Below are 25,894 nucleotides of genomic sequence, written 5' to 3'. Positions count from 1 at the left end.
TGATAATTTGTGATCGTTCGAAGAATTGAATTTAGCCAAACTTAAAAAATTAATATACGGTCTTAGGGTAGCCCACTTTTTTGAAATCTTTATTGTATATCTAATGTGCTCTAGCACTGGTGGTCTTACGCTCATTCTTTTTAAATGAGTTAAATTAAATATGAGATGAACTTAAAAGGTTTTGTCTGAAAGCGAAATATTTCAGACCAGGCATACTTCCATACACAAATTTTCAAACGAGAAACTCTATTTACGCATAAATCTAAACAAAACGAAGTTGCAGTAAGCAAAATTACAACTGAAAGTAAATGTACTTAAAAATGACAGCTGCCATGAAACTGTTTAAAAGCAAATAATCAAAGCATACCCCTACGTTATTTTCCACAAATGGTTTGTCCAAAGATGCAGCTTTCTGAAGTTTAGCGTCCTAGACATAAGCAAAATAACTAGTATAGTATCAAATCGACTTTTACAGTAGATAACTAGTACAGTATTATATTATTATATAGCACATTCATCACGAGTATAGTATTAAAACGACTGAAAGGTCAAATATCAGTACAAAAGTTCCTCATGCAAATATCTCAATGGCTTATCAAGCAAATCCATGAAAGATGGCAAAACTTTGCCATTGAGTGACTAGTAGTGCACCTAGGGTGGTAAGATTGGGGGCAAAGGCAAGCTGAGTGAAGTGGGGGTCTTTATTCTTTAGAACGCCTAGAAACGCTCTTTTAAGAAGATTGTTTGCCATTAGTGGGCGTCTGCCCCCTCTTGCTTCCCCCTCACTACGCCACTGAGAGCAATGTAGGGTTTAGATTCTAATTTAGAATTTCAATTGCTGCGGAAGAGACCATTGCTTATACAAATACAATAGCCAATTTTTTTAAAAAAAATCAAAAGTCATTGGGTCTGAAGGGGCAATTTCTTGACTATAAAACAACTTTTAAAACTACTTTGACATTATTTCCCAAGAATACCTTAATTATAGCTAATTTTTGATTTTCAAAATAATTATTCTAAAATCATTCTTTAGGCGACACATCGCATGACTTTGGAAGGCATCCAGAAAGTCTTTGCTACGGTCTTTATGCATGGTGAATACAAAACAAACCAGGACAAAACGAGAATAACTATAAAAGTGGCTTTGCTTTATCAAAATAACAACATATTTTGATAAATCGGTCAATTTCATTTGATAAATCAGCAAGCTTGCTGAGTGTACCCGCGTATCCCAAGCTCTTAGTGTGAAAATCGCGCTTGTCTTGTTTGCAAAAAACTCATGTAGATACAAGCCAAGCTGAAGAGGAAGTTTGAGTCTGGTTATTATTCTTACTAAATTATCAAATTTTAGCAATTCCCAGCCTCAATACTCTTGCAAAAAATTTTTCTAATAAATATTGTGTAAAGCAGTTTTTTGGCCATGTTTATATTTTCTTAGTCTTTGATACAATCTGGCGCAAAATATTTCTGAGCTATTTCTTGCAGTTTCACAAGGAGAAAGTGTGGTTAAGAACAATGATGGAGTATCGTAAAGCATTTGTATGCATTCTTCTCTCCTCGTGTATTTTTGAAATAGGAAACATAGAAATATTCAAACCCAGCTGTGCCTTGCTAACAGGGAAGCACAAACTACCAGTTCTAACTGCACACACTGTGAGAATGAATGTTACCCTGGAGCGACTGCAGTTTTTGTTGCCTCAAACATACCGATGCAGCAATCTATCAGGTATTTAATAGGTTTCTTGCTGAGTTAAATAAAAAAGGTAGGCTATTATCCATCAAAATGATAATAAAGAATCTAAATTCTAATTTCATTACTGCAAGAACTTTTGTATACACCTCCTGGTAGGCTTCAATTAAACATTCTGGATATCGTAAGCTAAACCAATTCGTGTATCACTAAATTCACTGAAAACTCAAACAAGCTTAGAAAATCAACAGCTTTTATAATGCTCGTGAAATTTTTATATCAATTTTGCCTTTCCTTACGTTTTTCTTCGCATAAAAAAACTTACAATTTTATCTGATTTGCGAACTTTTTCTTTCCTCGAGTTGCTTCTTCGAATAGAGCTCTGTTGAAAGAAGTTAATGAATAAGTATTGAAAAGTAATCATCAATGAACATACAAAGTATTCTTGATGACCCAAACCAAGATTGCTAAAGCGAAATAACATTGAATACACAGGTTTGAGACACAGAAAGAATGAAAGACAAAGCTCCACTGAAAATACGTAGAATAACCGAGGTTATGCCGTTGTTATGTGGAATCACCCAGCTTTGTTGACAAGAAAAATAAACCACGTGCTGCTGTTTGGAGCAAAAATAAACAGGTTACGTATGGTATTGGCAAAGGTATCCAGGCTATTGTCGCTAATGAGATTAATAGCCCGAATTCACCAACAAACAATATTTCTTACAGAAATAAGGGTCACACATAAATCTGCAACATTTACAATGCAACTATTTGTCAATCTTATAAATGGGCTCCGAAGCAGGTTGGAAAGTAAAGGGGCCAAGAGAAAACATAACAATCATAACAAAAGATTTAAAAAAGCTCTATTGTTTTGCAAAAAAAAGAGGGGGCCATGGCCCCCCGGCCCCCTCCCCCTTCGTCAGAGGCCCTGTAATAGAGGTAAGCAGATATAAAAGCCAATGTCGGTGATCATGAGCTGAATGAGTACGAAAACAAGTTAATGTAGGCAATTATACGATAATTCATATCTTAGTCAAAGAGAATTTGTATTTTGCTTTCGTGTACCAATGTCACAAACAAGTACATTGTAAGCAATGTTTTGAGGCAGATTGATATCCTGGTCACACAAAGATGTTTTGTTCTAAACTGGTCGAAACATTTCAGTGATCAAAATTTCATGTTCTTATTAGAGATGTCAGTCAAGGTTACATAATGTCATGTTTATGAGGAAATATGGCAGAGAGTTGATAATTCTCACCCTGATACTAAAACGTCTAGTCCCTTTCTCCATTTTCATTTGTTCGACAACTATCATTTTGTTAATCTTCCCTTTGGTTCAACACGAAAAGAGTAACCTCTGAGCAGCCTACCTTCGTTAATGACAAGCAACGTTATAAAAATATCTTTCGAAGGGATTGGAAGTTCTTTAGGAAAAGCGATGTCATGCTGGCATGTGCAGAGAAATCACACAGACATGCAGCAGACCCCTTAGAGACACCATACAGGTATAGTGGAGGTATTATAGTGTCATTTGAAAGCACTAATTCTTTCTGGAAAAAGTAACTGCAATGTTTATAGATTAACTAGAAACTGCATTTTGCTCGTCAAATTCTTTCCAGCGCGGGCGGGCGTAAATACACAATTGTACCAAGTAGACCTTTTTGAAATGCGTTACTCACTTCAAAAGAGGAATTAATGTCATTGCAAGATTTATTTCATTTTTATCATAAAACAGTCTAGAAATGTCTAGTAAACAAGATTGGGAGCTAAACCAACCTTCGACCAAATCTCTTTGTACAAGCTCCATAATATTAGTATGTTGCGTGTTACAATTCGGAGAAATAAGTGTATGACCAAGACTAGATCAACATGACAGGTCAAAAAATTTGCAAAAAACTGATGATACTATATAATTTGAGAAAGCAGTGAAGTTTTTTGGGTGCACTGCACTGCAAAATGCAATTCTGGTAAAGTATTACCCATCCTACTCAAAGAACAAAGAATAAAGAGGTTGTTAGTAGATTTATTTTCTTGGTGGCACCAGAGCTTCACTTAGCAACCACACCAGCCTTTTTCCGAAACCGTGCTTGTAGTATCCCCCTTGAACAATGTTCAATAGAAACAGGCTCGAGGCTTAAAACTCATCTAATGTAAGCTGTCAGCTGGCTGACAATTTTCAACCAACACTGTCTTGGGGATGAGAGAGATATTTCTTTATCTTACGGCCACAAACATTGAATGACATGAATAAATAAAATAAAATAGTTTCCAAACAAAAAACTCATCCAAAATAACTATATCAGCTAGTTTAAGTAATAGGCTTTTCAACCAACATTGTTTTGGGGAAGAGGAATGCTTCTGTTCCCAATGACTTTTTGGAAGGATTGTACTTCACTTCAGCCCAACAGGGTGCTCTGGTATCAAAGGTAGAAGTTTGCAAACAAAATAAGTTTCTCACACTAAAAGGACCTTAGAATCAATGGTCTGTTTTTCTTCCATGAGTAAAATTTCGCGACGAGAATTGACGCGCGTAAGCTGGTGTAATCTCGTTTTGTATATTTGATTTTCAATGTAAAGGGTAAACAAACAATGTTATATGAATTGAAATTATCACTTATGAATTACAAAACTCGGATTGTTTCTTTTTGTATAGAGATTTGTCTCTCGTTTTGAATTTCACCTATATAAGTATTTAAGGGGATGAAAGATGCAGAACAAATCTTGTTTAGATGAATTGAAATGATCACAGTGGCGAGGTTTTTACTGTTTTACCTAAAACTGTTAATGTCCCTGATGTGGAGCCAATAACCAAAAGATTAATTATCCATTTGAAGAAAAATCTTTATACTGTGACTGGGTAATTCAAAATATCGTAATTTTGCCTCAGCGAAAGTTATTGGACTAAAATTCCATTTATCCTAACATCATTAAATAATTGCCTAAATTACAATTCCTAGGTTGGAAGTCTAGGCGTAGTGGCCTATAATAACATATTATGAAATATATATCTGACTGCGTGTGATTCAATCTGTTGTATTAAAGAGACTAAAGGGCTAAAAGCTCCAGTTCTATAGGACGTCACAGGATGTCACGAAGGGTCAAGGCTACGAATCGTCAATGTTCTTTACGATTTTCTGCAAGATGTTGTGACTATACTGCGAACCGGGAAGCGGGGTGTGCGATGCGAGCACAGCATACATCCAGCGCTCATCTAAAGAAACGAAAAATAGCCAGTTTTTTTTAGACATTCATTTCAAGACCTTTTATCTTTAAGAACTGAGCAAATTTTTTTTTTCTTAATATCATTTTTTTCAAATGGCGTTTAGCTCTAAACATAAGATATTTATTAATCGATAATTAACAAAGTAATCTGGAAGAAGGGAAGTTGATTCACTTACTAGTTACTAGCAAGATAAGTAAAGAATATTTTTCATTTAAAGAACCATTTTTCTTTTAGTTCGTTACTTTATCTAAAATTTTTTGTTTATTTTCAACATCACACAACCATTAGGAACTGCTACCAAAGATTGCATAAATATACTTGCTGGCATGTTGTGCAATATAATGTGACAATAGAACTTGAAATTGATGTAAAATTGCCTGAGAAAATGAAAGAATTTTGAAAACTATTACCAAAGACTGCGTTGTTTTTGCAGCAGTCTGAATTCGTTCATCACTCGCACATTATGTATATGCCAAGCATTCTTTAAGCTTTTTGTTCCCTCTTCGTTATCACGCACTCTTTATTATCTAGCATTCTTTGTTTTCAAGCATTTCATTCTAAACTATCAAGCATTCTCTGTTGGATTAATTCCAAGTATAGACAATAAATTGAGACTAAACGAAGATGCTCCCTTCTACGTTCAACTACAAAGATGTTTTAACACTAGCAAACATGGCGAATAAAGCACTCAAATTGGTCCATGTTTTCAAGTCTTGCTTGCTTTGGCCTAACGATTTTTGTTTTATAAACATTTGTAAACACAGTCTCAGTTTATCATTATTTGTATTTTATGTAGCTGTTAACAGCAACTTAAAGGCATCTGCATAATTGCTGTTACTAGAACACCCTTGCTCATTACGGTCAAAAGGTGTAGAAGCTGTAAATTCTTTATGATGGAAAGTTTTCGTGTTCGCAGATCACATTCATACTGTACAAAAGGCATCTAGCCTGCTTTCAGAATGCCTCCAACTTGTCGTTAAAGCCTGAGTTCAATTATCAGCTACCATACAATGCTTAGAATAGGCGATCGTTCGAATATATACTTCGACTAACAAACGAGTTCAAAATCGGTATAATTTCTCATGACTGCAATCACAATCATCATAACATTTAACACTTATTTCAACCAAGACTCAATTACAAATATACGACATAATTACGACATAATTACATTTTTGGCGATCCGGGCGCACTTCTGCCATATGTTTGGTTCGCTTTTTGACTTTTTCGAGAGCCCCACCGATAGAACTTCTAGCCTATCCATGGCTGCAAATTGAAAATCGCGATCCGAACAGCAACAGATGGATTCAATAACGATTTTCTGTGTGCAAGCTGATTATTATCAACATGCAAACACGAGTTGCCAAAAGATCTCTGTGGCTTCTTCCTATTCTTTATTATTTTACCGTCATCAATAATTGCATCTTCTAAACAGACTCAACTATTTGCCAGGTAGGGGGTAGACAGAAGACAATAGGTACAATATATCCATAATTGTTCTCTGATCTCCATTCAATTAAAAGACTAAATTTATACGGGCTACAAAAGCTTCTAAAAGACTAGATTGCATGTTTGATATTCAATCATCTTAACAACAATACAAACGTCAACGTAACAGACAGGAACGAACTTATCAGGAACGAACAAAAAGGATTGCTCTTTCCAGAAAACAAATATAGCAAACTCAGTTTACAGACCTGTTACATGCAGTATTGATGTAATCCTCAATCACAAAGAATGTATGACTCTGAATATTGAATTAGCAACTGTCTGAATTAGTTGGAATAAAAAGCTTACATTCTTCGAATTTAACCAACACAATGGAGTCTCCAAATATTGAACCAGAAGATCTTTATTCACATATGAAGCATATTTGAGATAAATTCAAGCAAGGCGTGGATAGAGCTCAATGTTAGCTTCACAGTATAAAAAAATCCATGCAGTTGATCAGCAGTGCCCGAACCTGCACCTAACCTAATAGAGCTTGTAGAATAGTCACAACATAAAAAATAAAGATCCCCATGATATAAAGAGCATCCTCTTTAAAGATTTTTTATCAATCAATCAATCAATCAATCAATCAATCAATCAATCAATCAATCAATCAATCAATCGATCGATCGATCAATCAATCAATCAATCAATCAATCAATCAATCATTACAATCAGTTAATCAATCAATCAATCGATAACTGAGCAAACTTTAAAAATGACAGTAGCAGATGCCAGCCATTTTAAAGGGTGTTTTTAATAGAGTTCTTAATAGAGATGGCGTCACAAAAATATTTTTTAAGAACTTTTTGAAATTGGATTCCATAACCTGGAAGTTTCTAAAACTGGAATCCAAGACGAGGCAGCAAATACACTCTAAAAGCTTATGCAAAAAGGAGGTAAGAAAAAAGAATCTGTGCGAGACAGAATGGTAAGAACGGTTTCCAAAATTGCACTTACCACTGAAAATATTTCTGCTCTCCACATCTAGCTAGCTGGGTGAGTTGCAATAATGTTAAAGATTTCCAGCGCCATCCTACATTAAAACAGCTTTCATTCAGCATTTAGGGTTAATTGTTAGCAAAGAAATTTTTAAGAAATAAATTTGAAGCGTGGTTAAAATAAATTTTCAGAGCAACATCTTAGCTTCTTGATATCCCTTGTTACAAATTTATGGAAAGGAGGCACATACTAAGGAAAAGTTGCCTCGCTATATATCTAAACGACTGGGAATGTTATAAGATTATAAGAAATTATTTGTATCTGCACTGAGTGCTGAAGTGAAACTATGATGCTTTGTAGCAGAACTGTAGCTACGTTGCAGCACCCAACCCCCCAGCACCCCCCCAACCCCCTGCCCACCAAGCCCCCCTCCCCTACAAGCCCTCCTCCCCACCAAGCCCCCCAGCCCCCACCCAGCCCCCAAATTTTTCCACATAAGTAAAAAGAGAATTTAGAGTTTTATGGTATGAAAATGTTTTGCTATTGAAATGTTCTATTGCATGTATATTAACAGTGGCGGACTGGCCCACCGGCCCTGGCTAAAATCTGGCAAAAAGGGCCCCATCTTTGCAGAAAAAAGGCCCCATTTTAGGAATATGGGGCCTTGAGATGTCCCATTACGAATAATAAATATCATGGATTACATCAAAACTGAGGTTAAATAAACGTCAAAGCATGTGGTTATAAAATGAATTGGGTCGAAGCTAAAAAAGACTGACTTTTTTTAGGATATAAGAGGTTAATAGAGACTTTTTAATATGATTGAATTTTCTGAAATTTTTGGATTTTTCATAGACCCAGGATCAGTTAATCTACCCGGTATTAACTGTAGAGTTCGCTTAGATTTTTGCCAGTTAGCAAAAAAAGTAAGGACTGATTGAGTAACAAACTCGGCGTTAACGTTTTCTTTGACTCAAGCCATAGCATTAAGATAATGCGATATGAATGATACTTTAACGGGGGTTGCTGCATCGTCTTAAAGATTCGTTTACCGAATAATCTAGTCTTTTGCTTGCGCTGGACTGTCTAGTATAAAAAACACACAGGTAAGGTATTGCCTCATGGAATGAAAAAAATTACATAAAAAAGATGTCAATAAAATGGCAAGAATTAGCCAAATTGCACATAATGGACGAATAAACTTCGAATCGCAAATGGTTCTCAGAAAGGAAGGCAAAGTTGATGCAAAAAGGGGACAGGACTGATCACTGGTTTCTTTGAAAGCAAATTAAAGAAATGCAACTTCTGGTAGCATTTGATTGTAACGGTCTTCGAAATGACAAACCTAAAAGTTTTGTGAAAAATACAGACAGCAAACCAATTTAGCGGATGATTACACAAAAATTAAAGAGAACCTTCTTGCTATGATTTAGCTGTAACATCACGATTAAGATATCAAATTTTCGTATATAGAAATAATTCGCTTTGGCTTTATTTGTCGCTAAGCAAGTTTTTTCATTTTGATTTTTTGATAGGAATTTGTAAAATCCGATAGACGTTCAATGTATTCCGCATGTGAGCCACAACTTCTAAAAATCGAATCAGTGTACCTTCCTTTCTTGTTTGCTATTTTTAGGTCTGTCATCTTTAGTTTAAGTTTCAGTAAAGATACGGCTTCCTCGCGCCTCAGATATTCTGTCATTTAAACTTACTATCCTTTATGTATCTCAGGTTAGTTTTCTTATAACTTTTAACTTTGTTTCTTCAAGAAAGTCGCTTGTGTAAAATTACTGAAATCCATACCAGACAGAATTTTTATTATTTAATGTTAAATTTCAATTAGTGCACTCAGCGCCCATTTGTAATCAACAGCTCAACTTTGCTATTAGTGCTACATATGTTATGTTGCTTAGAAATTGATCGATTATGGTGAAATGCTCACTTGAGCACGCCCTGATTTTTAGACCACATCCACCTGGGCCCCTCCAGGTATTTGTGGCCGGTTAAAAAATTCTGAGCCAGTCCGCCACTGTATATTAATGCAAATTACCGACTTTTGATTTAATATATATGAAACGCATACTTCATTTGATCTGATACCGTAACCTTGCTCATTAATCTGTCTAGACTGACCTTCCCGCATTTTACAGCACAGAGTAATTCCCTGTACATTTTTTTATAAGAATACCATAAATCTTGTCCAGCCTCAATGCCCTAATAAAATGCACGTCTTGAACTAGAACATATTCTTAAAGTGTTCTTGTTTAACCAAATCTGATATGGTTATGAACACTGCAAAACTGCTGAAAAATGAGACACGAATCTGCGAACTGGGGCTGATCAAAATTTTATAACATTCTTAAAAATCGGATGATCCTGAGCTTAAATATTCTTAAACAATATTCAAATAATAAAGAGTGCATGCAATATCAGATTCAGATGCAGATTCAGATTAATCGTCAGGTTTACGAGTAGGTTGAAGATTCGAAAAACAGCTGACTCATCACAAATATAAATGGTAGCAGAATAGACATAAGAGTTAATGTAAAAAATATAAACTAGCGTAGTACAGTGGCGGCGCCAGCTACTGCAGAGAGGGAGGGTAAGGGGTGTGACCCATGGGACAACACCCTTTTTGTCTCATTTTAGTGCTCTATTTCAGTTCTTAATTTAATGCATTTTATCAATATTTAGAATAATTATGTGGACCACGCGTTTTAATTAAAGTAAGGGATATGGTTATTACCCCTTACTAGCCTGTAGTAGGAATTAGATTCTGCTTCAAGGTATATTTGAGACAAGTACGCTGGTTTTAGAATCTTTGACCTACTTGCAAACTTGAACCTGAATCTAAAGACGGATTGTGAATCTGATTTTGCAGACATTAAAGAAGATTGAGAGGACTCTAAGTTGCTAATTGCTATTTAATAATCTGGACTATCACACTTGACATTAGGCTTGGTTAATGCTTAGAATGACGTTTTCCTATGAATTACCATAGATGTGGACAAGGCTCATTTAATTGTGTTCTATCACAACACAATACTACTTGTAGCCATGATAGCGGTAGAATACAAACTTCCATAAGTCATTATTCTTTAAAGGAAGGTGAAGACATAAATTTTGGAATGAAATTATTTCTTTTCAATGGAAGCGTACTTGACTGAGATGTATCATCTATTGGCAATCGTCCATTAATGGAGATGTTATAATAGTCACATGACTATTGTTTCCCTGTAACAACGTCATCACATGCACAACATTAATAGTAAATTGTACTTCGTTGGATACTTTGCTTAAGTTTGTTTGATTTAGGCTGCTCATTGAACCCTATTCTTAAATTTGTTGAAAAAGGTCAATCAAATATTGGTCGTTGTCCTTCTTTGCAACCAAAACAATGTTATTTGAAAAGCATTTGCTTGTCTAATGCTATCTGCTAGACACTAAACACTTCATAAAAGACAGGTAAAATGTTAAATAATTGACTTGAATTCTTATCAAGAATGCGATGCAACATGAGCGTGGCTCTAATTTCTTGAAAACCTCTTTCAGAAATAAAGTTCAAACCTCTTGACCAAATTGTACTGAGGTGTGACAAATAAAAGACTAATGTCAGAATTTCTGCTTTTAGCTTCTAAAGCCTGAATTTTAGATTTGTCAACGAATGAACTACAAATTTTTAAACACCTTCCAATTTCATTTACCGGGAGGTTGGGAATAGAATTCAATGAATAAGCCATCGAATCTGTTTTTATATCCATCGAATCCCTATATGTTTTTGAATATGAAAAGAATTCGATATCGCGTGAATGCTCAAATCTGGATATATTTTAATCCGATTGCACAATACGTGCTCTCGCACTTGACAGTGCTTGCTCTGAAGATAATATTAACCAAGGAAATCTGGAATCTAGGCTTCTGTGATTCGAATGCCTGCTCACTGCAAATTCAAGCAACAACAGCAGTAAACACTGCAACCGCAACAACAGGATCAGTTACTGAAAGCGAGACGAAAAAACCCAAATACTGAATAGAGGCTGCAGAAACTCATTGCACTCCAGCGTGAATAGGTCAGCAAAGGAAAGGAAATGCAATCTTGTTCACAGCGTGTTCAAACCACGCAAACAGCATCATAGCAAATTGTTTCAACGAATATTTTACAACTGTTGCACAAAAGATAGTCGACACAATGAAACCCGGGGTGGGGGGTTCAAGCCCCCTACAAAGGAATTAAAAGATTACTTTAAAACGCCAAACCCAAGAAGCTTTTTTATTCAACCAGTTACACTACAAGGAATCAATGAATTGGTTGCCAACTAAGACGAAACTAAAGATGAAACCAATAAACAAGGGCAAATCAAAACTTGAGCTTACTACCAATCTTTAGTAAACTTCTAGAGAAGGCAATGCACTCTCGTTTGGCTAACTTGTTAGACAAGTACAGAATAATTTTCAAGCATCAATTTGGATTTCAAAACAATAAATCAACAACATTGGCAATCTTAGATCTCTGCACAAAGCTAGTTGAAAGCATTGAAGAAAAACGTTTTTCATGCTGTATCTTTCTAGACTTCTCTAAAGCCTTTGATACAGTTAATCATGCTATTCTGTTAGATAAGCGCAAACTCTATGAACTAAGATAAATTGCCCATTCTTGGTTCAAATCCTACCTTACAGAAAAAAATTAACTGTCTCAGTCAATGGCGAATTGGCAAAAGATCTCTCGATTAACTGTGGAGTTCCACAAGGAATCATCTTAGGCCCACCTCTCTTTCTGCAATACATTAATGACATCTATGTTTCCTCACAAAAGCTGGAATTCCACCTCCTTACAGATGATACAAGCTCTCCTTTTTCAAACAAAAACCAACAAAGCTTAGAGAAAACAGTTAACTCCGAATTAGCAAATATCTCCGATTGGCTACTGGCCAATAAACTTTCCCTAAATGTATAAAAATCAAATTTTCTGATTATAAATCCACATCAGAAAACCCTGATAAACCTATTGTCCTTTAAATTGACGACGAAAGGCTAGAACTTTCCCTAAAGGTTTTAACATAACCAGTTTATATCTCTTATTACATTAACCCAATATTATTATTCTTTTCTTTCATTTTTCATTACAGTTTTCTTAGTCTTTATTTCGTCACCTATTACAAGATAGCCCGTTGTGAGTTCTTCTCATATGTCCGACAGAAAACATTCGAACTACCCACTGTATGTAGCTTTCCTTTATTGTAAAACAATAATTATTATTTATGGCTCATGTATTAGATATAAATGTAGCAGTTAATTATTGCTGTTAGTGAAATATTTGAGTTTGAGTCAATTCAAACTTCCCACGTTGCATCTTCTGAATCAAATTTAAGAGTGGCACGAAACGTTGTTTACGACACTGGCTAATTGACTACCGTTTGCTCTATGTCCAAACTCATGTTTAGCTTTAATGACGTTATTGCAATTCAACAACAGGCCTAGTGCTGAGTCAGTCCATAAATATTTATGCCAGCACGGAATGAGGTCAAGGCAATATTCAACAATATGAATTAATCTGAACTGTGCATCTGTCCCACCTCGATCGTTCTAGAAACCATGGGAGACATCCAAAATCGCTAGCTTTCTATATGTTATGATATAATTTCGTCAAAATATATCTTACGTCGGTCCACTCTCATTACTTTGTGCGTACAACGGCCCTCTCCCGTTTTTCAAGGTGACCAAAGGCGACAAAACAGCGTTATATATTGTATCAAGGAAAAAGACAGTATTTTAGACCCAAACCTTCACATACCTTTTCAGCTAAACTATTCAATTAAATTCTATAGGCACGTTACATTTCTTTATAATGAAGACTGTGATGCATCAGTGAAATCCTTACGTAAGAATACACTGTCATTGATTTTAGAATGGCAGAAACGAAACGACAGACATTAGTATAAAACTCCTAACCGCTCAAAATCTATAAACACATCTTAAAATTTTCGTAAACTTTTGCTGGAGGTAGCCTGTACGCTCTGCACGCTCCACCTTTGGATTATAATCCGAAGCAGATTTTTAGTGCAGCCTTTGAAGTAGAAGGTTTGAACGTAAGTTTGCTTACCCCTGCACTGATCGGATGACCTGCTAAGATGAAAAATCTTCCTTCAGCGAAATTGGTTCCCATCCGTCAATTTGCAATCACATTTCTCTAGTATATCTAAGTAAGCATTCAACGTTGCGTCATTCTCCGGTGCAAATTATTGCATCAATGAAATACCCCGGAGGTAGAAGCTTTCAAGACGCAGGTAATGTATTTCACGAAGCAAGCAGGTAACAGTGCAACGCCAGTGCTTGTTGCGACTTCCTACATGCATGTTGTTTTGTACTAATCCTGGTTTTAAAATCTCAGTCCCTTGAGTAGCAACGAAAGACAACCATGCAATATATTCAATGTTAGATATCTTGACCTATGTCAAAGTTCAACAGCAGATGCTAAATCGTGTTAAGATGCTTTGTTGTGAAGTGTTTTAAAGAAAATCCTTCTGGGATATTGAAATATTCGCTGACGAGTTTTCTTTGCCATTTCCGTATCTAAATTTTTGAAATAAACAATGAAAGGGAGTGATATTCCACACGTGTAATTGTGTCTTCATAGAAATGCTAATTTTGCAGATCAATCCGATTGCAAACTACGTCTGGCGAGTGGCGTGGACCTGCAGCTGGGGCCACAGGGGTACCGTTAGGCCCCTCAAAGAACCATTGCTTTACAAAAAAACAAATTCCTCTCTTATTTTAGACAGTCAATAGAGAAAATCATGTTTTATAAAAATTACAAAAATTAATAGAAAACCATAAATCATGCTTTTTGCCTCTGCTATTTTCTCCTGTCTAGATCTTCAATCGGCAAAAAACACACAGTGGTAGAAATTTCCCAGAGGACGTGAAAATTTGTGCTCAAACAATGCTGCAGTCGTCCGAAAAACAGACAATGCTGCACCAATTGTTTTGTTTTGATAAAGTAGAAAATGGCCGTTTTGAATCAAAAGCTTTTTAGCCCATTTGAAAGGTAAAAGAACAAATTTAATTACGCTATGATGTCGGAGAGTCTCTGCAAACTATGGACAGATTCCACTTTAGGTGGGGTTGGGAGCTGCTCGACATTAGCTAAGGTATTGTGTTCAATCAAAACAGGGTGTTCCAGCTTATCGTGTGATGTGGGTAAGAAAACATCCTCTTTTCTTATTGATCGCTGTTCAAAAATGACAAATGCAGAGAAACTATTCTTTTGGACAGAAGAAGAGACAGCATTATTGTTCAAGGTTGTTTTAAATGGCTCAAGATTAGGAAACAGTTCGTTCCGAATATGAGATATAACAAAACCAAAATGTGAAAAAATTTTTGGCGGTACAGAACTTGAAAATGGTATTAAAAAAGCAAACATTTTATGACATATCGGCTAAAAGCTTTTTCGCCTGACACTCCTCAGAGCATATAACGTCAGAATAAGGGTCCGAAAGAACACGATGAAAAATATATACCCAGTTGTGGATCGAAATAGGCCAATCAGAAAAATGCAAGCACAAGACCGGTATAGTTGACCAATAAGTGCTGCGTGCCTAAAGAAAAATTACCACTGGAGTCCAAGTGAGAAAACGAACTCCTTCTGTCTACACAATGGCGGCTTTTTCGTTTGTATGTAGATCGATTCCAAAATTGCTAGATAGAAGAACGACCGGGCTCTGCCAGTTATCCGAAACATGTCGTCATTATAGAGTTTTGCACAATTTGGGTTGTCTAAAAGATGTTGACCGATGGCAGAATCACTTGTTTTAACAGTGTTTCTAGACCTACAGAACGAGGAGGCTGTTCTCTTTGAGGGGCAGTTTTGTTTCTTATGTTGGAAGGATAATGCTGTTTTATCCTATCCCCCAATCTTCGGGTTGTGCGTCCCACGTAGCCAGAATCACACTAGCCTGAGTTCCAGACCCCAAACTAGAAGTAATGGAATCTGGACTATTTGGAGTCTGGGGCTCAGGCTAGAATCACACTGGCACGTAAATTCATAAATAATGAAAATTTTGGTTGGTAAGAACGCAATCCTTTTGAATGGATGGATGGAAAGGCTCTCCTAGTGCTGTAAACAATACGATGATTGACAGCAAAGAAACATTTAGTTATGGCTTGCCCAATCTGACTCACGAATCGCAAGGAAGTGTTACAATCCATGGTAGTTTCAAATAAACTGGGCACTCTTCCGGACCAAACTTCTGAGCAGCCGAAAAACTTGCGATCTTCTCCTTGGTAAAATATAAAATGATGTCTTATGGATAGCCGTTGCCCAGAAAGATTGTTTTAAATTTTTTCCAATTCAGCGTACAGTTTAGACTTCGAGCAGATCATAAGTGCTCTATGTACTAAAGAGGAGTGTCAGACGAAAAAGCTTTTAGCCAATATGTTGTAAAATGTTTGCTTTTCAAAGCCATTTTCAAAATCCAAATGAAGAAACTGAAAAATTGCTTAGGCCCTATAACAAAAGTAGCAGAACCCAAATAAAAGTAAAATTGAAGCAATAGCGGCGCCACGGCAGACACGTGTACCCCTCCCCCTCCCTACCCTCCTCCAGTTCACGGCAGGATCGATTTTGGATTTCGTCTAACTTTGATGGGAAAGTGTGGGAGGAGGGGGTAATTATCCCATAATTTTGAAACTGTCTTCACATAAACAAAAATTGGTCTTTGGCGTTTCCTGCAGATAAGATTGATGTTCCTTGTCGGTAAAACGGCGTTTTTGGCGGTAAAAAGGATGTGGTCTAAGCTAGTTCTCCAGTGGAAAAAACAGTCTACCGATGCTTCTTTGTTGAGGGATACTCTTTTAAAGCGTCAACACAGAGATAAAACAGCGTTTTTGACTTCTTCGTTCCAAGACATTGGTTGGAAAAAGTTAGAGGCTCTCAACATCTACCAAAAATTCAAAAGCGTTAATTGATATCTATAAATAGGATAGTAAGGAAAAGTGTAAGATTTTTTGATAAATTATACAATTTTAGAATGTAGTTAGAGATATATTTATGTAACACTATTTATAATGTACAATGTATAAAATACATTAGTTGTCACTATTCCACTAGCCTGTTCTTGTTTGTGTTTTATCTAATAAAGATTTGCTTTCTTTTTGAGCAGCTGTTGTTTCCAGCCAGGCAGAGACTCAAACTGAGCTCTTGAAACTCTGAAAACTGTTTGAAATTCATCGTCGTTGAGGTACCTCTGCAAAAGAATAGTTTAGTGTTTTCATCATCCGAATTCAGTGTTAATATTGTCAGCGATCTCCTGTTGTGTTGAGTGACCAACACGGTGATATATAAGAGTCAGCTAAGTGCAGTTAAGAGCCCTGGAGGGTGCAGCTTTCTAAGAAGCCTTGCTTTTATGCACAATATAAAATCATCTTGATGCCAACCAGGGAGTAGCTAATATTGTTTTTTGAGAGCTCTTGCTCTTAAAAAAATCATAAAAATCCTTAAATTGACCATTCTTTTTGCTCCTACTTTTCTCCATTTTGTATTTGAATATACCGTTTCGTAATTTAATCCTTTTTTATATCTTCTTTATCTTATGATGGATATGCAAACATTTCAATCTAAGAAAATTTCCAAAACGACAAGTTTTGTTTCTTTTGCGTTTAGAAACAGTAAAATGTAGTATTAGATCTTAGATCATTATTGGGACACTGGCCCTCGTGGCCTTTTAACTTGAAATTCGCAATGCATGTCAAAAAATGTACTTTTACTTTTAAGGCAATGTTTTCATTATGTGAAAAGCTATTGTGTACGGTGAATCATGTAAAAAATGGTTATGGCAAAGCTGTACAAAATAAGTGCCTGGCTCTCGTATTAAGCGTGAAACTTTAAGTTGCTTCTTAGAACAGTCCTGCTCTATTCACCAAGATTTATATGCTATAATATATCTTTTGAGCTTTTGAGTATAGTAAGAACAGAATCGAGCCTAAATTTGAATCTAGTGTTTCAACTGAGTTTCCTGTCGCAACGCGGACACCTAGCGTCTCCAGGAGTGGCGGCATGGGGGGGCAAGGGGGGGCTTTAGCCCCCCCTAGATTTTTGTTAGCCCCCCCGTCGGCAGCCAATCAATTTTTGCTTTCTCAATACCGTCGGCACTTGATGGATGTCACCCGGTTTAAATCTTGTTTGAATGACAAAAATAATCGAGGAGAAAACTGCACTGGCTCTTAATTTCATGGTGCTCCTTCGCCTGACCCACAATACCATCGTGCTCCTCTCTGTTGAAATCCCTGTTGCTGCTCATGCGAATGCCAATTCATGCGAAACGTGCAGAGATGCTTGATTTGGATCAAGTTTTGGACCGTTTCAAGGAAATTTACCCTAAAGGCGGGTTTACACGATCGTTTTTCCTTAAAATTTTTTTCGATATTGGACCGCGATGAACGACAACGATCGTGTAAAAGGCTAAATTGCTGAAAAAAGTTTGATGCTATCTGTCGTTTTTAATCCGCTTAATTGGCGATAATGATCCATCGTTGAAGATTTTATTTTGACTCCGGGTCAAAATAAAATCTCTACCATCATTTTTTTTCAAAGGGGCCGACAAATTCTGACGTCATGTCAGCCCCGGGGAGAGAATTTCGAGACTTTTTACTAAGTATTGGGGTGAAGAAAAGATTGGATTCATGCTATGAGAACTAAAATAGTCGGGGAAGGTAGTTAAAACGGGCAGGGGACTATTTTTAGATAAAAAGAGGTTCGGGTTTCACAAGTTTTCTTTGAGAATGGCCCGTCATTAGCTACACATAAAAGGTTTTGAGCAACAGAAATAGAGAACAATCCATCCAATAGACAAAATGCACAAATAAAAAATTATCTGGACCTCGCCGGGACCATAAAAATGTTCTGCGAATATTTCCTTAATTTTTTCGGCCTAAACTTTAGGCTTATTACCCTTTAGCCTAGCGAGTAAAGGTTCCAGAAAAGAGCCAGTGTTACTCTCCCTCCATCGCCCATCAATCACGTTGTCATCCAATCATTAAATGTGTAGCTAAGGACGGGCCATGCTCAGAGAAACCCGAACCTCTTTTTATCTAAAAATAGTCCCCTGCCCGTTGAAACTACCTTCCCTGACTATTTTAGTTCTCAGAGCATGAATCCAATCTTTTCTTCACGTGAATACTTAATAAAAAGTCTCGAAATTCTCTCCCCGAGGCTGACATGACGTCAGAATTTGTCGGCCCCTTTGAAAAAAAATGATGGTAGAGATTTTATTTTGACTCGGAGTCAAAATAAAATCTTCAACGATGGATCATTATCGCCAATTAAGCGGATTGAAAACGACAGATACCATCAAACTTTTTTCAGCAATTTAGCCTTTTACACGATCGTTGTCATTCATCGCGGTCCAATATCGAAAAAAAATTTAAGGAAAAACGATCGTGTAAACCCGCCTTAACAACAGCAAAATCACGTTGTCATAAATAAACTCTTTAATGAATTTTCTTCTTAAGGGATTCTCTTTTCGTTTCAAGACATTATTATTGCCAATGAAAACATTTCGATCATGAGCACATTTTGCGTAATAGATTTTTCAAAAAGCACTTCTTGTCCTTTTTCATCAACTATTTTTCAATAGCATTGTTCACCGCATAGCTTCCGACAAACAAATGTTTTAGAGAAAACCATCGATTAACTTCTTCCAACATGGATAGGAAGAAATATTCAACAATAGGCAATATTTGCGCATTAAGTTTCTTACAAGGCACAATTTGCCGAGAAAATCTCGTGGACTCCGACACAGGTTGGAAAATGGGGGCGGGGAGGGGGCAAGGGAGAATTTTGCACCCACAACAAACGATTTTGGAAAAATGCTCTATTGCTTGCTCTATATGCTTGCTTGCTCTTGGAAAAATGCTCTATATCGGTGCCCTTTCATTGGAGGTGCTGCTCAGGGGGCGTCGAGACTGGGGGGTTGTCACACCCACCCCAATAGTATCTCAATAGGAAATTTCAGGTAAAATCCGCTCGGTGGAAGAAACGCTTTAGGTATTTCAGAGACCTTCCTGTCATAAAATCAATGAAGGATCAAGCAATCTTAGGTAAAATTGTGTCTCGTGTCCATTTCTCCTAAAGTTTCTCAGTAGAAGCGTCAACTGCAATTCACTATGAGCTCCAGATTTTTCTTAACATTCATAAGGCATGCTAAGATGGAGAGAGGGATCTAAATTTAAAAGTAACTGACAACCTGGTATTTTTCAAGACCACGGCGAAATTGTTGTTTTTATCTGCTGTAAAAATTTTTTGCAAAAAGACAATAATTTTCAATAGGATTAGGAGGATTGCTTTAGTGAAATCTGCTTAAAAGAGTGAATTTTCCAGGGAACTAGAAGCATCACAATTCGAAAATTTCCTGCCCCTTCGGCGGCAACCATGGTGCCGCCTCAGGTAGTAACTATATTTTTTGCCCGTCCCGATATAGAGATTTGACAAGACTATTAGAAAAGTCGGTTATTATCATACAGAGTTAGATTGATAAAATGTATTGCAGAGGTTTGTGACACCAGCTAAAAAGTTTCAGGCAATAATTTTTTTATCAGGTAAATTTGCATTCCACCCCCCCCCCCCCCCAACGAGGCTTGCCTCGCGACGGCCCTGCCTGCTATATGGGGCAAATCGAATTTTTTTTCTGTCGGCAATTTGACACATCCAGCGTCGGCAGTTACCGAGAATATAAACTTCGGCACCTTGAAGGTTTGTCTCTAGCGCCACCCCTGAGCGTCTCCAAACGAAAAAAATTTAACCAGATATGTTTAAAATTGATTAAAAGCAATATTGAAATACTGAAGTGCATCAAGCTCAGTAAAGAATTTTTGCTAAAAAGTTATTAAAATAGGTTTTAAAACATAAGTCATCATGTTTTTACAGTCGCTAGAATAATCGGCTTGTTAAAGTCACTCTACATCTAAAATTTAACCTTGGCTATCATAATACTCAGTGTTTCTAATAGACGCCAACCCCCCCCCCCCCGTGTTTTAATTTCAGAAGAATTCACTCTCCCCCCGTCGCTTATTAGCACCCCCTCTATTAAATTTTACAAATCAAGTTATTTGATTTTCATTAATCGTTGTTTTTCATAGTTTTTTGTAAAATCTCAACCGTACAAAGGAAACAGATGACTTTTGACTTGGAAGTTAAAAGCTGTAATTTTGATTTATCTTTATATTATAGCAATTTTCTCTAAAACTATGCAAAAAACTGAAACCAAATTTTGACAGTATATTCTAAAAGGTACTTCAATTTCAAAGAAGGATTGCCGACATGAACACCCCCTTCTATTAGCACCCCCTTCTATTGAAAATTGGTCGGAATGAACACCCCCCTCCTTCTATTACCCCCCCCCCCCTTCTATTAGAGACACTAGAGTAAGTGCTACTCTCCTTTACCTCTTTTTGGCAGGGGTCAACTCCATCTGGCAAGAAGCGTGCCGTGAGCTCTTTGTAACTATATTTCTTGTTATACTTCTTCAGCTCCTAAAAATAAATAGAGTTTTGCAGATCACGAATATGATTTATTTTCATCTTACTTAAAGATCTAGTGTTACTTCGAATCATTTAAACCATTACTTTTATTTATAAAAAAGTAATTGAATTGTACTTTAGATTCACCTGACTTTTATTTATCCATTAACAAACCATAAGCACGAAAATGTCAAGATACGGCATGACAAAACTAAAGGAAAGTCCAACTAAAGAAAGTAGAGTTGAAGGTGTTGAATTCTCTTATTCTTTGATGGTTTACTTATTCGAAATTGTTTACCAGGCCATGTAGTGTGTCAAGCCATAGTCAATTAAAACTTTTTCAGATGTCTATGGTCGCACTAACTACTCTGGTTTCACACAATTTTTTATTAAACCAATCTCAGCAAACTTCAGCATTGTTTTTTTACTACGCAGGCCCTTTTGTGTTGACCCTTGGCGGTTGTTGAAAGTAAAAATGGATGATGATGATGATGCAATCATTTACCTCTTGTACTGAAGTGATTCCTACTTCCTCGCCACCGAGTTCAGCTTTGATTTCTTCGTAAGTTTTGCCAGACTAGAACAAGAAATTTTCATGATCTAAAAATTGGAAAAATTGAAAACCCTGAGTCCTAAGCAAAAATATACAAAGAGACAACATAAAGAACAGTACGTTTTTTAAGAATTGATCAAAAGCAGAGAAAAATTTTGCAGGGAGGTTACAATGACAGTCCTGTGACAACAAAAAACTCAGTACCAGAGCAATATGGCATCTACTCACACTCCATTTCTCTGGATCCCATGCGAGAAAGTTTCCAGAGAAAGTTAGAGGCTCGAATCCTTGCTTAATTTGAAGGATGTTGGTGTTCTCAGTTGTCCTTCCAGTTTTATCTGACTTGATGTAGTTCTGAAATACAAATGTCAAGACAGCAGTTAAATCGTGATTTATTAATGAAAATACTTAGTAAAATACATATAGCATTATCACAAATGTTGAGGACGAATGATTCGAGATGAGTCGATTCAGAATAAAACTATTTATGTGGTGGTGTTTTCTAAGTCATACTCGTCCCCCTCTCGTGAGTCAGTAAAAGTAAGATGAAGAATAGTGCAGTAAGTGCTTTCCTTGTTTGCAAGCCCTTTATGTGAAAACAACTTTTTTATACAGCATACGAATTCAAGTTTCTTGTGTCATTAAACCTTTGAGACAGGTTTTTGCGATGAATCCTTTTCCAGCATGCTTAAAAAATGAAAGTTTTTCCAATGATTTCTTCTTACCATCGCAGCATTTAAGGCCTCCTTCCTTTCAATTGCATTTGCACCCTTTCCAATCCAAACAAAAACCTTCAAACAAAATTTAAAGATAAGTTAAGTTTTAGATCATTTTGAAAAAATAGAAGCAGTAGCTGAAGTTGTCATGATGATGACGTCACAATGGTAGCTAGAACCCAGGGCACTGGCTTGTTCATTAAGACTAGAACATGTCGATATCAATTTGACAATATTTTTAATACTTCTAAATACAGCAAACTACGTTGCAGTAAATATGGGTCGTTCATGTCTCGTAGAGTAAGTGAGGAATATAAATCCTTGATGAATATCTATAGTGGCGCAAGTGACAATTGTTCAAGATGCCGTTGTTTATAATCTACACTACTGATGTGAAAGCTTCACAAAATTGCCCAGACAAAAATTAGATTTTACGATATAGGATGGTGCTTGGGCATACATCCCACAAGAGGATATCTATGACAGAAAGTTGCCAGACGTATGATTTTATTTATCTTTTTAGGAAGCCCCTGATCAGGATCATTACACCCCTATACCGCCATTCCTATCACTGTCAACGATATCGACTTTCCATATTCAAACTTAACATGTATCATCTCCTGAAAATATATGTTTTTTTAAAAAAAGAGCTTTGTCCTCCTACTGTGTAAATATGGAAAAATCTTAAACGGGTAGCTAATAAAATTAGCAACTTACGTCATCGTATGTGTCTAGCAACATGACGTCATCTTCGCAAAGGTCCTTTAAAGAAAAACAAGCATTGTGTATCAAATAACAACACACTTACTAAATATAAAAGCTAATGCGAAAATCTGAGTTTCAAATTTCATGGAGGTTTTCAAATGAAGGTTTTCAAATTAGGGAAATCTCTTTTAAGTAATTAAGGTTTCAGCATGGTAATCTACCTCTTGGTCAAAGTCAGGAATCTCTTCAACAGAAAATCTTCCCGATGCATTAGAGCATTGGAAGAGTCTTGGTGGATAGTTAGTTGCTTCATCCTAGAGTAAGAAACCAAACGATTTTGAAAGCATGTTTCCCATTATAATGATACTTTCCATGGAGATATATTCTTAAGTTACACTGTAAAACTGACGTTAAAAGGACATGAAAAAGAAATAAACGATAGCATTTGTGGTGCAAACATTTACTCTGAAGAGCTGCTTGATGAGCACAAGGCATATCAGAGAAAATCATCCAAAGAAGTCATTATGAATAGCTGACTAGCTGTCAAATCATTGCTTCCCTATCAATCCTTTTATTCTTATCAAGGAACAAATGTAATAAAATAATTGCTTTTAACATTACCCGCAAATTAACCGAGTTTTCTAAGTTAATTCTGCTAAAGAGTCAGGAAAAGCAATACAACCAAAATTGAAGTAATTGTTTTAATTAATTGAATAATAATACAAACTGTATTCTTTGTTGCTTACTTTCAATCGCTCAGTTGTCGCATAAGTCTCTATGCCCCCAAGAAGGTCCCAGAATTCACGAGTTTCTTTGCCTTCCTTGAGGACGACAAGATCCCTAAAAACCACCAATGATGAGCTTTCAGACAGTAAATAAACTTGCTCATGTTATCATAAAGGGATGTTAATTATTGCTAAAAAGATTGCTTTTTTAGAGCATAACGGCGTGCTAAAGTGAAAAGTACAGTTCTGTTTCGCTTTTGAGCTTTTAGAACAAAAGATGCGTGCAGAAAGGTTATTTGAAAATTTTCTTCGATATATTGCCTTGCATAAGCTGTAAAATTTAAAAGCGCCGTAAAATGCAAAAAATTTACACAAAATACAATGTTTATTGAGATACATTTATACCTTTTATAGAGCTAAGAATAATAAGGAAAATAAAATGCCTTGATGGACTCGAGTTAAAGGAATTATGATTAAATCTTTTTTCGTTAAAAGGCGGGAAATAGGCCAACAATGTCAGCACAGTTTTCAAACAGTTGCTGCTGGAAATTAATACACTTACCCATCTGGAGCAACATTGTCGGATACAACTTCAGCAAACTTCTTCTCATCTTCACTGGCACCCTAAAATTATCATCAGGTTATTTTCAGGTGCGGGTAGAATCCGTTCCGTTAAAAATGTATTTGTAGTTAAACTTTGCAATAAATCTCACAGAAACTCACCAGCCCTTCCCAAACGAAAGCTTTCTGCGGCGCTTTTAGAAGAAATACGTCATTCGAGTTCAAAGACGCTGCCCTCGCAGTCACCTGCAAAAGTGAAAAGAGGCTATAGGTAGCTGAGCATTAATCAAAAGGACCATTCTTGCTCTTGGCAGAAGACTTCAAATGTTTGTAAGTATCGCATTCTTTGAGAGGCCTCATTAGCCTAGATATCTATTGTAAAATGGCTTTCCTACAAAGATTCTACTCTGGGTACCAGAGCCTCAAGAAACTGGGGATCCAGTATTAAAGACCGATTCACTTCGCCTTTCTTCATTCTTCATATATGTTAGATCATCCCTTATTATGTGTTAGATCGGTGAACACTATGTTTTGTAGGGCCATGCCTCGTAATTCTTATTATTGATATTTTTGGTAGTCTTTTTGTCACTATAGGTATTGAGTTTGTTTAACTATTCTTGTACTATTTATTTAGCCTTCCTGGTATTTTTGGTGCCACGGTGCTTTGTTGACATTCATTGTACGCGACAATTTAACCATTAGATAAAACAGCTTTGAGATGTTGTTGTTGAAACACTTTCTCTATGAAACCGACACTCACAGACCCCTGTTATAGATTCTTTAAAGGTAGCTAGAATATTTCTTACTTCATTGAAAATCAAAAAATGATTTTATAAAGCTGGCGATTTCTTGGTGAGGCTGAATTTTTCTTTACCATCAGCGAAACGAGCAAATATGTACAATGCCTGCCAAAAGTCTTGGAACACTGACATCAATTTCCAAGGTCAAAACCAATCATCCCCCTCTCCTCCACGGAACAATGTTGGTTTACTATCAAACGGGTTAGGATTTTAGGAAGCACTTTCTTTTGCGCATCTTTTATGATATTTCTCTAAATCATCAACATTGTTTGAGGGGGAAGGGGGCGGAAGTAGCAATTTTTTTCATGAAAGGAATGAAAGATATCAAATGCAGCGTAAATTGGTGGGTGTTCCAAGTACTTTTGGCAGGCATTGTACATTGCTAATGACTGGTGAAGATTTCCAGGGTCGGTGTATAAGACACGATCAATGTGAATGTTTTCTCAAAGAAATCATAGATGGATCCTTATCGATTCAGCTCTACCTTCATCCAGTAGAAATTGGTTTTTAAACAAAAATTTATTCAATAAAGGCAGATTAGGTGCTGTGAATCAAGAATCACCTCAACTGCTCTTGTATTCAGCTCGGAAGTTCCTTTGATTTGAAAGAGGTTCACATTCTCTTTGGCTCTTGAGTTTTCGCTTGCTTTGCGGGATTTGAACCCACTATCCATACCACCCTGACAAAACAAAAAAATGTATCTTTTTGTGCTTAATTTAATAAATCTCTAAGCATTAGGGAAAAGGCTCGAAGGTCACATGACAAGAAACACCTATAGGATACATTCTTCAAAATCAACAAGAACTGACTCTATGAGAGACTCTTTGCGCAGATAAGTGTTGACCTTAGGAAAATGTTTGATCATTTTCTTTGGCATACTTTATAGACCTTTGTTAAAATTAAGAAAAACCTACGAAAAAAGTATTTTTCTAGATGCTCTGATAACTTGTTCAGTATCATAAATTTTAGCTAA

At 36.4% G+C, this 25,894-nt stretch overlaps 2 protein-coding genes across 9 annotated transcripts in view; both read right to left on the bottom strand.

Annotated features, from left to right (window-relative positions):
- LOC135686768 (pleckstrin homology domain-containing family G member 7) overlaps window positions 1-14,204 on the bottom strand; it is a 31,107-nt gene extending 16,903 nt beyond the window's left edge. Inside the window, exons 1-4 of one of the 6 annotated variants that reach the window (XM_065203095.2) lie at window positions 13,450-14,201; window positions 7,368-7,443; window positions 2,016-2,072; window positions 368-427 (exon numbers count right to left, since the gene is read on the bottom strand). In XM_065203095.2, coding sequence (XP_065059167.2) covers window positions 368-427; window positions 2,016-2,072; window positions 7,368-7,394 — 144 coding nt within the window. In that variant the 5' untranslated portion in view covers window positions 7,395-7,443; window positions 13,450-14,201. Of the gene's footprint in view, window positions 1-367; window positions 428-2,015; window positions 2,073-2,951; window positions 4,905-6,087; window positions 6,881-7,367; window positions 7,444-13,449 lie in introns of those variants that run through there. The other 5 variants (XM_065203094.2, XM_065203093.2, XM_065203092.2 and 2 more) reach the window with 5 other exon arrangements.
- A 2,025-nt stretch (window positions 14,205-16,229) lies between these two features.
- The window catches only part of LOC135686778 (advillin), a 31,401-nt gene continuing 21,736 nt past the window's right edge, over window positions 16,230-25,894 (bottom strand). For all 3 annotated transcript variants that reach the window (XM_065203108.2, XM_065203109.2, XM_065203110.2), the window contains 11 exons: window positions 25,484-25,600; window positions 24,284-24,367; window positions 24,123-24,184; window positions 23,582-23,675; window positions 23,057-23,149; window positions 22,848-22,892; window positions 22,140-22,205; window positions 21,643-21,768; window positions 21,367-21,438; window positions 20,787-20,873; window positions 16,230-16,591 (listed from right to left, as the gene is read on the bottom strand). In XM_065203108.2, coding sequence (XP_065059180.2) covers window positions 16,478-16,591; window positions 20,787-20,873; window positions 21,367-21,438; window positions 21,643-21,768; window positions 22,140-22,205; window positions 22,848-22,892; window positions 23,057-23,149; window positions 23,582-23,675; window positions 24,123-24,184; window positions 24,284-24,367; window positions 25,484-25,600 — 960 coding nt within the window. In that variant the 3' untranslated portion in view covers window positions 16,230-16,477. The remainder of the gene's footprint in view (window positions 16,592-20,786; window positions 20,874-21,366; window positions 21,439-21,642; window positions 21,769-22,139; window positions 22,206-22,847; window positions 22,893-23,056; window positions 23,150-23,581; window positions 23,676-24,122; window positions 24,185-24,283; window positions 24,368-25,483; window positions 25,601-25,894) is intronic.

The sequence above is a fragment of the Rhopilema esculentum genome, chromosome 6 (genome assembly GCF_057945365.1).
Source record: "Rhopilema esculentum isolate cy_ngs chromosome 6, ASM5794536v1, whole genome shotgun sequence".
NCBI lineage: Eukaryota > Metazoa > Cnidaria > Scyphozoa > Rhizostomeae > Rhizostomatidae > Rhopilema > Rhopilema esculentum.
The sequence above is the reverse complement of the archived record's forward strand: the minus strand, read 5'-3'. Positions and strand labels throughout refer to the sequence as shown.